Source organism: Penaeus chinensis, chromosome 17 (assembly GCF_019202785.1).
Source record: "Penaeus chinensis breed Huanghai No. 1 chromosome 17, ASM1920278v2, whole genome shotgun sequence".
NCBI lineage: Eukaryota > Metazoa > Arthropoda > Malacostraca > Decapoda > Penaeidae > Penaeus > Penaeus chinensis.
In genome coordinates, this window is record NC_061835.1 from 16,507,736 (window position 1) to 16,520,235 (window position 12,500).

A 12,500-nucleotide genomic window follows, 5' to 3' on the forward strand; every position below is an offset into this window, starting at 1 on the left:
CGGGCTCTGACACTTCAATCGTTTTCGTCCATAGGACCCTCTCTCTCCTTTTGTAACGTGGATGATAGTGAACATATGCAAGGCACATCCATATAGGATATATTTAGCTCTGACCCATTCCATGAAGATCAAGAGAAATATGAAGTATCACTTGTCATAAATACAATTACCAATGCTTAACATGTAATGTAAGTATTATGGTTATATCCAAAGCTATAAAGGCAAACATACTACACAGGTGACAATATGCACAATTCACAGGGTAAGGCATCAGAGATGTAATCAAGAACCCATGACCACTAGAGCAGGGACCAGCCACACAGAAAGGAAAGTAAATATACTGATGATGATAAATTCACATGTCAAATATCAGTGTAAAACTAAGGACGACATGATCTTTATAAAAATAAATTCAGTTTTTATCCAGCAGTCACATGTACAATCAATGCAGCCCTGCAACAGTCAGATAACTAGCAGTGTCTTGCAATGTATCTTTGGTCAGTTTCTGGGTAAGTAAGAGAACTTATTTTCACCTTCACTATATCACTGGCAAAGAAGTAGGGCTGCAACCATTATGTAAATTCTGAACTTGCATACAGCCATAGGCATCTGTGCTCTATTTATGCCAACAGTAAATGAGTACATACTTGTGCATGGTGAACGGTAGCTGTGGCTCTTTCACTTGCTTTTAATGTCAATTTTTAATAAAGAAGATATAAAATTATGCAAAATTGCTGACCCGACATTCTAGAATAATCAGGTCATCCTGACCAGCTAAGTGAAATTAATTCAACCCTCTTTCCACTTATATACCCTGCCTGTGTTTTGTCCCCTACTTGGAGGAAAAAGTGCCTGGGGCGAGTCCTATTCACTTTGGGTGACAAAGCTCTATAAAATATCTGCTTGTCGTGATAACAGGCACATCCCCCTAGCCCTTACCTATGCCTAATACAAACCAGGATTAGACCAACCTTGCCAGGAGGTGGAAGGCATTACTTTCACCAGAGTATAAACAGAGATAAATTGAAGGATGTCTGTCTGCCCCACCTATATACTACCCACACCCACTCTGGTTTAGTCTAAAGTGACAAACTAAGCCCAGACAAACTTAGTTGCATTATAACATGAGAGAAAGCTGCAGCACTTAAAAAAGTCTAAGTGCAATACATTCCTTTAGCTTTACTTTCATAAAAAAGCAAGCTTTGCATGATGATAAACCCAGAAATTTTTTTCTTTCTGCAAAGTGCAACATAAAAGTTACTAAAATTTCAGCTTGCATCGTTTTAAATCTGTGCAATACCTAAAATCAAATCAAATCAAGGGGTAATCGGAAGATATTTCACTCAGTTACTTCCAATCAGCCTTTATTTACTTATTAATTTTTTTAAACTAATGTTAAATCTATTCTGTTCCCTAACAAATTTAAATCATTGATATGTTCTCACAGAGAACCAATAATTCATAAACAAGCATATAATCATACAAAATATTCTGGGAGAAAAAAAAAAAAAACTTCACATGTAAACTAGCCTACTATGACTGAACTGAACTCTCTACAGCATGCACATGAAGAAATAGGAGAGCCATGGGTGACCTCGGTTCATATCTACATTACAAGAGGAAAAGTGGGGGTGAGAGAGGCAATAAGGAGAGAGGAGGATCAACTACAAATGGCTGTATGGAAGACAGACAGACATCCTCATCCATGAAAAGTAATGAGATGCCACAATTTTTACTTCAAGTTCTGACTAAACCAGAAACTCATGAACATTTCAAAGTCAACAGCAAGATGACATTTATCATCATGGTCATCAGAGCATCTTATAATGGAAATGGAAGACTGTTTTAACCCCTTAACGACGGGTCACGCCTATGGATGTCAAATCAAACCGCTCAAAATGTGGCGTGCGGCTGTTCACAGCAGCAGTGCGCCAAAGCGCTGTAAGCCGGTGATTCGGCTTGATGTACCGAACTCCCGCGCTCAAAGTCGGCGCAGTGCCATTGACTGCCAGAGCGTAGTTTTTTTGTTTTTTTTAGTTTTCTTCACCCGTCACCAAGGGGTTAAAGACTTGACATGTCTTCAGCCTTTGGCAATACCCACAGCAAGTCTTTCAATGAGGCCCGGATGGGGACGAGACTCCCGCAGGTCGGGTCAGTTTGCACATCAGGCGTGTAGTGCTTCTGTCAGCCCAGGGAGGCCTCAGCACACCTTTAGGTCCAGAGTCAGGGGGCTAGTGTAGGTAAGGGGGAGAGGGGGATGGGGTTGGGGGAGGACTAGCGTGCAATTCTATCAGAACCAGTAAGAAAACTACCTGCCAATAATGCCTACTAGTCACTTTAGTTGGGTGTATATATACACCTCACATGTAAATATATATACAAACTATGTAAATATGGGTATATAGGTGAGGATTTTCTGAGTGAAGCATCATATCATACATATAAAAACATACCTATGCATGCATAGGTACACACATATGTGTGTGTGTGTGTGTGTGTGTGTGTGTGTGTGTGTGTGTGTGTGTGTGTGTGTGTGTGTGTGTGTGTGTGTGTGTGCGCACGCATAAGTGCATATATGCATATATATATATATATATATATATATATATATATATATATATATATATATATATATATTTTGATATGCACATGTATGTATGTGTATATACATATATGTATGTATGTATATGCACATGTATGTATGTGTATATACATATATGTATGTATGTATATATGTATGTGTATGTGTATGTATAAATGTACATGTACAAATATGTTTGTACATATTTACATACACATGTATACTTTTACAGGTTTGGGTATATGAATATATATGTGTGTGTGTGTATATGTGTGTGTGTGTGTGTGTGTGTGTGTGTGTGTGTGTGTGTGTGTGTGTGTGTGTGTGTGTGTGTGTGTGTGTGTGTGTATGTAAAAATATGTATACATTAGTATATAGGTATGTATGTATGTGTGTATTTGTACATATGTACATATCATACACATGTATAAGTAGTAGCATCAACATTCTTGGGCCTTAGATTTAGAATAGCTACATGAAATTACAATACACAACAAAGAACGTGTGTGAAGCTTCCAGTGACGAGAGGCAACGCCTGGGCCATCACAGGGAATCTTGGAGGGGCAGGATCCTAGCAAAGTCCCAGAGGTGGAACCCAAGGAGGGGAGGGGAGGGGGAGTCGAGACGTGTAGCAGAGCTTATGGTTTTGGCACTAGACAAGAGTCAGCTAAGACAAGGGAGACGAAAAGACGAGAGCACGGAACAATATTTACCCCTGTTCGTTCTTCTTCTCGCTACCAGTGGCGGTCTCGGCAAGATACCTGTTGGTGGAGATGTCAGGCTGTTTAATACTCACTCCTTTCCTGGAGGGGGTCAGGGAAGGGCCATGGGAGGGGGGGAGGGGGAAAGGAGAGGAAGACAGGGGAGGGAGAAAGAAGGATAAAAATGAGGAGAAATGGGGAAGGGGGAAAAGGGGTCTGGAAAAGGGACTGGGGGAGGGGGGGAAAGAGATCTGATAGAGGAAAGGAAGGAGGGTAAAGGGGACAGAGGCTGGAGGAAGGGATGGTAAGATGGAGGGAGAGAGGGGAAGGGGTGGGAAACACAGTGGCCATACCCAACGCATGCTACGAACACTTGCTCCAAGAGGCAAATAAATGATAAAAACACAGCTGACAAACTGAGGTAGAAACTGAAGCAGCCAAATGGGCCCAGCACTGGTCTGTCTCTGAGGCCCCAAGAGAGTCCTCCCTCGCCAAGCCGTGCTCCATCAAAGAGGCCGGAAGGAAATGCATTGGCAGAAATATCAAAGTGAAAACCAAAACTTTCAAGAAAGCTTTAAAAAATGATAACCAAAGAAAACAAATACAGTTCCTGGGCAGACAGCAAACATGCGTTGGGATGACACAGTGTGCCTTTTTTTTTCTTTTTAGTTTCATTATTAATATCATAGTAACACTTTTCATTTTTGCATTCTTATCATCTAGATTAGCATAATCTACTCTCTTGCTCTCTCTACTTTCAGAGCCCTAAGTCTCCCATTAATTTGGTCCAGCACAAATCATGGCTTAATCAAAATGGAAAACAAGGAAAGGCACACAGCTGAACTAATACACTTAGACTTATATTATTCCTATTACTTTTTATAGTTAAGCTTATTATGTAGTGGTCAGACTGGGAGTCAAAAAAAAAAAAAAGAAAAAAAAAAAGAAAAAACAAACAAACATGATTTGCCTAACTTCTAGTGCACACACATGAAAACACAAACAATCAGTATCTTCCATTTGCCTGAAAAAAAGAAAAAGAAACCCTTATCTCTAACTCTATTTGCAGAACACAAACTCACCAAAGACAGATAAATAAAGTAGTTCTGCCAGCCCCTCATATTCCTACCTATTAAGCACTCTGACTTTCCTGCCCACTGGAGGGGGGAGCCTCCTCCTCTCTAATGCACAAAAGAGCGTGGAAGAGAAGGGAGAGAGGGAGGAGGAGAGAGTGAAGGGGAGGGGGGGGAGAGAGAGAGAGAGAATATGAGAGAGAGAGAAAGGGAGAGAGAATATGAGAGAGAGAGGGAGAGAGAATATGAGAGAAAGAGAGAGAGAATATGAGAGAGAAAGAGAGAGAGAAAATATGAGAGAGAAAGAGAGAGAGAGAGAGAGAGAGAATATGAGAGAGAAAGAGAGAATATGAGAGAGAGAGAATATGAGAGAGAGAGAATATGAGAGAGAGAGAATATGAGAGAGAGAGAATATGAGAGAGAAAGAGAGAATATGAAAGAAAGAGAGAATATGAGAGAGAGAGATAATATGAGAGAGAGAGAGAGATAATATGAGAGAGACAGAGAGAGAGACACAATATGAGAGAGAGAGAGAGAGAGAGAGAGAGAGAGAGAGAGAGAGAGAGAGAGAGAGAGAGAGAGAGAGAGAGAGAGAGAGAGAGAGATAGAGAGATAGAGAGAGAGAGAGAGAGAGAGAGAGAGAGAGAGAGAGAGAGAGAGAGAGAGAGAGAGAGAATATGAGAGAGAGAGAGAGAGAGAGAGAGAGAGAGAATATGAGAGAGAGAGAGAATATGAGAGAGAGAGAGAATATGAGAGAGAGAGAGAATATGAGAGAGAGAGAGAGAGAGAGAATATGAGAGAGAGAGAGAATATGAGAGAGAGAGAGAGAGAGAGAGAGAATATGAGAGAGAGAAAATATAAGAGAGAGAGAAAATATAAGAGAGAGAGAAAATATAAGAGAGAGAGAATATGAGAGAGAGAGAATATGAGAGAGAGAGAATATGTGAGAGAGAGAATATGTGAGAGAGAGAATATGTGAGAGAGAGAATATGTGAGAGAGAGAATATGTGAGAGAGAGAGAGAGAGAGAGAGAGAGAGAGAGAGAGAGAGAGAGAGAGAGAGAGAGAGAGAGAGAGAGAGAGAGAGAGAGAGAGAGAATAAATAAAAAGGAAGCATAAAAAAACACCATGGAATCCAAAACAAAATGCAAGCAGTCAACTGACATGCAACCACAACCACCTACAGTACATGGTCAAATGCCTGTTCATGCACACACACATGCATCTCCAGACCTGCATGATGTTTAAGATGCAGGAACAACAATCCACATCAAAAGCAAAGGCACGGCACAGCGGCTGGGCACAGAGGCACAGAGGCACAGAAGCACGCAACAGAGAATCACAAAGGAACATTTCAAACATGAGCAGTGAAGCAGGTGGTGCAGGCAGTAAAAAAGGAGGAAAAGGAAGAGGAGCAGGAGGAGGGAGAGGGAGAGGGAGGGAGAGGGAGAGGGAGGGGGGGGGAGGGAGAGAGGGAGGGGGGGAGAGGGAGAGAGGGAGGGGGGAGAGGGAGGGGGGGGAGAGGGAGGGAGGGAGGGGGGGAGAGAGGGAGAGGGAGGGGAGGGAGGAGAGAGAGAGAGAGAGAGAGAGAGAGAGAGAGAGAGAGAGAGAGGGAGAGAGGAAGAGAGAGAGAGAGAGAGAGAGAGAGAGAGAGAGAGAGAGAGAGAGAGAGAGAGAGAGAGAGAGAGAGAGAGAGGGGGAGAGGGAGAGGGAGAGAGAGAGAGAGGGGGAGGGGGAGGGGGAGGGGGAGGGAGAGAGAGAGAGAGAGAGAGAGAGAGAGAGAGAGAGAGAGAGAGAGAGAGAGAGAGAGAGAGAGAGAGAGAGAGAGAGAGAGAGAGAGGGAGGGAGAGAGAGGGAGGAGAGAGAGGGAGGGGAGAGGGGAGGAGAGGGGGGAGGGGGGGGAGAGGGAGAGAGAGAGAGAGAGAGAGAGAGAGAGAGAGAGAGAGAGAGAGAGAGAGGAGAGAGAGAGAGAGAGGAGAGAGAGGGAGAGAGAGGGAGGGGGAGAGGGGGAGAGGGAGGGAGAGGAGGAGAGGGAGGAGGGAGGGAGGGAGGAGGAGAGAGGGAGGAGAGGGAGGAGAGGAGGGAGGGAGAGAGAGAGAGAGAGAGAGAGAGAGAGAGAGAGAGAGAGAGAGAGAGAGAGAACATTGTGTGTACAAGTTGGCAATTAATCTATTCTCCCTTCTTATTGCACAAAATTTCACTCCATGCAACTGCCAAATCAAAATGAACACCCCAGAAAAGGGTGAAAGCATAAAATTTAAAACAAATTCTGCACTGTTTACTAACACAAACACAGACAAGATTCACAAGGGTACATAAACCACCCAGATTCGTACCACCACAACCTCAAACAAGGAAAAAAAAAAAAAAAAAAAAAAAAAAAACATTACGAACTCCAAAAATGACATTGTTAGTCCCTGTCACTGCACAATGCGTCAGTTGTCTCACACAGGGTCTGGGGCCTGTGCATCAGAAGAGCACAGGCTAGCTACCTGATGCATAATTTTAATCTAAAGGGAGGGAGGGGGGAGGCCCCTGGGCAGGAACTGCTCTTTTTATCCGACATGGGACTTTGTGTGCTCGGTCGCCTCTCCCTTATCTGCCGAAGACACCAAGTGGGTTTACTGTCTTCTTGTCAGGGCAAGATATAGTGCTCAACAACCTGAATCTCTTTCTTCCTTCCAGTTCTTAAGAAGTAGTTTCACAACATATCTTTAAGTTTGATAACAAAAATAACAAAAAAAGATAAACATAAATGAATAAACAAAATAAGAAAAGAATCAAACAAACAAAACTTTAAACAAATCATCAAATAACAGTATTGTTAACAATATATAATTTAACAAATAAAATATAACTATGCAAATAAAGGTAGAAATGATAACTATAAAATGCCTGAAACCCAATGAAATTCCCTGTTCTTCAATCTCTAATTTTGGAGGAACGGAATAAAAAAAAAAGAGTATCCCTAAATATAATAATACAAATACTAATAATAACAATAACAATAATAATAACAACAATAACAACAACAACAACAATAACAATAACAATAATAATAATAATGATGATGATGACAACAAAAATAATAATAACAATAATAATAATAATTACAATAACAAAACAATAATAACAATAACAAAACAAAACAATAACAATAACAATAACAATAATTATAATAATAATAATAATAATAAAAATATGTATTATTAAATAACATTAAAATTATTACTAAAACTATTACTACTAACAATAGTTACAACAATAATAATACAAAAATTGGGGTTTGAAGTATAAGCAAATGAACATACCAAAGGAGCTGGGATTGGGGTCGAGGGAATGGATTGAAGAGGATAAAAAAGAGGAAGGAGACACGGGGGGGAAAAGAAAGAAAGAAAGAAAGAAAGAAAGAGAGAGAGAGAGAGAGAGAGAGAGGAGAGAGAGAGAGAGAGAGAGAGAGAGAGAGAGAGAGAGAGAGAGGGGGGGGGGGGAGATAGATAGATAGATAGAGAGGGAGAACAGATAGATAGATAAAGAGAGAGAGAGAACAGATAGATAGATAAAGAGAGAGAGAGAACAGATAGATAGATAAAGAGAGAGAGAGAACAGATAGATAGATAAAGAGAGAGAGAGAGAGAGAGAGAGAGAGAGAGAGAGAGAGAGAGAGAGAGAGAGAGAGAGAGAGAGAGAGAGAGAGAGAGAGAGAGAGAGAGGACAGACAGACAGAGAGATAAATAGATAGATAGATAGATAGATAGATAGAGAGAGAGAGAGAGAGAGAGAGAGAGAGGAGAGAGAGAGAGCAGGAGAGAGATGAGTAGAGAGATGAGAATGAGGAGAGAGAGAGAGAGGAGAGAGAGAGAGGACAGACAGACAGATGATAAATAGATAGATAGATAGAAGAGGAGAGAGAGGAGAGAAGATAGAGAGAGAGAGAGAGAGAGAGAGGAGAGATGAGATGAGAGAGAGAGAGAGAGGATGAGAGAGAGAGATTGAGAGTGAGGGGAGAGAGATGAGAGAGGAGAGAGGAGAGATAGATAGATAGATAGAGAGGAGAGAACAGATAGATAGTAGAAGAGAGAGAGAGAGAGAGAGAGAGATGAGTGAGAGAGAGAGAGAGAGATTTGAGAGAGAGAGAGATGAGAGAGAGAGAGAGACTGAGAGAGAGAGAGAAAGAGAGAGAGAGAGAGAAGGACAGACAGAAGTGAGATAAATAGATAGATATGAGAGAGGGAAGAAGATAGATGAGAGAAGAGAGAGAATATGAGAGAGAGAGAGGAGAGATGAGAGAGAGAGAGAGAGAGAGAGAGAGAGAGAGAGAGAGAGAGAGAGAAGAGAGAGAGAGAGAAGAGAGAGAAGAGAGAGAGAGAAGAGAGAGAGAGAGAGATGAGAGAGAGAGAGAGAGAGAGAGAGAGAGAGAGAGAGAGAAGATGAGAGAGAGAGAGAGAGAGAGAAGAGAGAGAGAGAGAGAGAGAGATGAGAGAGGAAGAGACAGATAGATAAATAGATAGATAGATAGAGAGAGAGGAACAGTAGATAGATAGATAGATAGATAGAGAGAATATGAGAGAGAGAGAGAGAGAGAGGAGAGAGAGGAGAGGAGAGAGAATATGAGAGAGAGAGAGAGAGAGAGAAGAGAGAGAGAGAGAGAGAGAGCGAGAGAGAGAGAGAGAGAGAGAGAGAGAATATGAGAGAGAGAGAGAATATGAGAGAGAGAGGAGAGAATGAGAGAGAGAGAGAGAGAATATGAGAGAGAGAGAGAGAGAGAATATGAGAGAGAGAGGAGAGAGAGAGAGAGAGAGAGAGGAGATGAGAATGAGAGAGAGAGAGAGAGAGAGAGAATATGAGAGAGAGAGAGAGAATATGAGAGAGAGAGAGAGAATATGAGAGAGAGAGAGAGAGAGAGAGAGAGGAATGATGATGAGAGAGAGAGAGAGAGAGAGAGGATATGAGAGAGAGAGAGAGAGAGAGAATATGAGAGAGAGAGAGAGAATATGAGAGGAGAGAGAGAGAGAATGAGAGAGAGAGAGAGAATATGAGAGGAGAGAGGAGAGAAATGAGAGGAGAGAGGAGAGAATGAGAGAGAGAGAGAGGAGAGAATATGAGAGAGAGATGAGAGAGAGAGAGAGAGAGAGAGAGAAGAGAGGAGGAAGAGAGGAGAGGAGAAATGATGATGAAGAGGAGAGGAGCAGATGGTAGAATATGAGAGAGGAGAGATAGGAATTGAGAGAGAGTGGGAGATGAGGAGCTATGCAGGGAGAGGATTGAGAGAATATGAGAGAGAAGAGAGAGATATGAGAGAGAGAGAATATGACGAGAGAGAGAGAGAGAGAGAGGAATATTAGAGAGAGAGAGAGCGAGAGAATATGAGAGAGAGAGAGAATATGAAGAGAGAGAGAGAGAGAGGCAGAATATGAGAGAGAGAGAGAATATAGAGAGAAGCGAGCGAGAGAGCGAGAGTGAGAGAGAGAGAGGAGAAGAGAGAAGAAGAGAGAGAGAGAGAGAGCTGAGAAGAGAGAGAGAGAGAGAGAGAGAGGAGGTAAAGAGCAGGAGCCGGAAGAGCAGGAGAGCGAGCACCATGGTGATAGCACATCTGGTTCCTCACCTGTGGTAATCTCCCTTCATCTTGTAGAAGAAGACTCGGCTCTCCCCGGCAGAGGCTGTGGGGATGAGGTGCTTGTCCAGGAGGCCCAGGATATCTGAGCAGATGTCCTTCAGCTCCTTCTCGACCTGTGGCAAGGAGAGGTGGAATTAAAATTGCACAACACCGATGCAATTATGCATATAGAAAGAGAGATTTAACTTTGAAGTAAAATTCTCCTATATTTCCCTATATCTCTGTAATATTCTCGTAATGTGAAATGTCCCCGAAACTTGTATGACCAGGCCTAGTTTCGTGGTGTAAAGAACACTGAATATTTCATCATCTCCTAGTTTTGAAAAGCAAACACAAAGGATTGCTGACACACTTCCTTGACAATGCTCAAAGTACCACAATGAATATATCTAACAGAAAGCACAAAACCAAAAAATGTGCAGGAAAGAAAAAAAAGACTAGTGAGAAATCTATAAACAAGGTCCCTGGCCTGGAAGCAGTACTCCACCTGTGGCTAATCAATAAAGCTGTCAACATCAGACTGCCTCCCTCTCCTCCCATGTGACGAACACTGCATACAGCACTGAGTTAAACAGAAACCCTGCGGCTCCTCTTCCCTTGCCAACAGGACCCTTATCTTAATGGCAAAACACCTGTGTGCTATTTACTGTGGTTTGCTTTGTTAGTCATACCACATTCTCTTTAACAATTTACAAGGAACCGCTGAGTGGCTTGCTGAGAAACCTCAGTCCATCTATTTGATATAAGAGTTTTTTTCTTCTTTTTTTGTAGCCTCCCCTTACCTTGAGACGGATTTCCCTAATGATCAATTTTCCCCAACAGAGTTCTTTATATATGTACAGCAAGTGGGAAAAAAATCTTGCTAAAACCAAAAAGAAAGAAAAATTCCTCAAGCAAGAAGTCCAAATGAAAGATGAATGTAATGCTTCCAAGCACATTCACTGACCTCTGAAAATGTCACTGCCAGTTATTTCACATTCAGAACACTGCAATGCACCCTCATCCAAGCTATTTATTGAGCATTTCTTTTTCATTTTTGTCCATTTGCTCTAATAATTTCATCATGTCAGAAGTATATGGCAACAATGAAAATCTGAACCCAAGTCCTAAAAATGGGCAATTCCTAGAAATGAATGTGTGGTACTTTGTCCTTTTAATTCTATATGTCCCTACTCCATTAACCCAATGGCGCCGGGTATAGCAAATTAAAAAAAACTCTACGCTCTGGCGAACGGCGGCAGCGCGCCGACTCTGAGCGCGTGATATCGGTCCATCAAGCCGAATCATTGCCTCGGGGCGTTTTGGCGCGGCGCCGCTGCGGACAGCCGCACGTCGCACATCGTGCGTATTGTTATGACGGCGATAGCCGTGACCCGTCGCTATTGGGTTAAATTCCCTTCCTCTTACTGCATTGCTTCCCCATTCTTTAACCCAATGCCGTCGGTCATGGTATGTACGTCCATGCCATGCCCACTGAGTTTACTTTATCAATTGTTTTTACACACAGATGGTTACACTTGTACTAAGTCACCAAAGAGCCAATTATGAGAACTGTCTTGCTTGTATACCCTTTTTCTTGATTTATGAAAATATTTTACATTATCTTATTTTGCCATTACTAATGTTCTTAACATTATAGCAATTATAATGTTTAATCAAAATAACACCATCGATACTCATAGCATTAGTAAAAAAAAATGTTTTTCCTGCCAATTAAAGAAAGGTGAAACTAGGTAAGGTCACAAGGTCTACTAATTGACTCCTTTGTGGCTAAGCACTAGCAGAGCCATCTGTGTGCAGACACATTTCACAAAAAAAGAGCACAGCATTTTTCCCATTTTTTATGTATTTCCCCCAGCAGTATGTGGTTACTACAAAACATCTTGTTGTTCAGCCCAAAAGAACAAGAAACTGCACCAGCTGCTTTCTATTCTATATTCCTGATACCTCTCGAGAAAGGAAAATTTTGTGAAAAAGTTAAGCCACAGAAAGAAAATAAGTTTCACATAAAAGCTTCATTCTTCATGTCACCGAGTATTGAGAAATTAGGGACATTTCCTGAAAAAGTTTTTTATTTTCTCTTTTCCCCTTAAGTAATTACGAGAATTCAGTCATAATTTTGTTGAACTGCAAATAACTGTAAATAAATATATAAGCTAGCGATATCCAAAAACAAGTGTCCACATTTATTACTTAACACATTGTCCTCTTATATAATATATACTTTACCATGCCAAATACCCAACTACACCTTAATTACATTTGAAATAACACAATTATCCATACATAATCATTCATTCTCTCATTCATTCATTTTGTCTCTCTCTCTCTCAAACATACCGAAATTCAGCATTTATATTTCCTATTTTTGACAGATGAAATATCTAACTCTGCCTATTCCTGACCTCCTATAAGTTCAAGTCCTTCCTGGCCCTCATCTACTTCCATTTTTTCTACGTGCAGCATAATCTTCAGAAGAGCATTCATTTACATTCATAAAGCTCTTAATGTGAGATTAAAACACAAGAC

At 41.4% G+C, this 12,500-nt stretch overlaps 1 protein-coding gene across 3 annotated transcripts in view; it reads right to left on the reverse strand.

The window, feature by feature from the left end:
• LOC125034219 (14-3-3 protein epsilon) overlaps positions 1 to 12,500 on the reverse strand; it is a gene marked incomplete at its 5' end in the record, with an annotated part of 22,862 nt that overhangs the window by 9,823 nt on the left and 539 nt on the right. For 2 of the 3 annotated variants that reach the window (XM_047625926.1, XM_047625927.1), the window contains 1 exon segment: positions 9,960 to 10,084. In XM_047625926.1, coding sequence (XP_047481882.1) covers positions 9,960 to 10,084 — 125 coding nt within the window. 3 annotated transcript variants of the gene reach the window in all.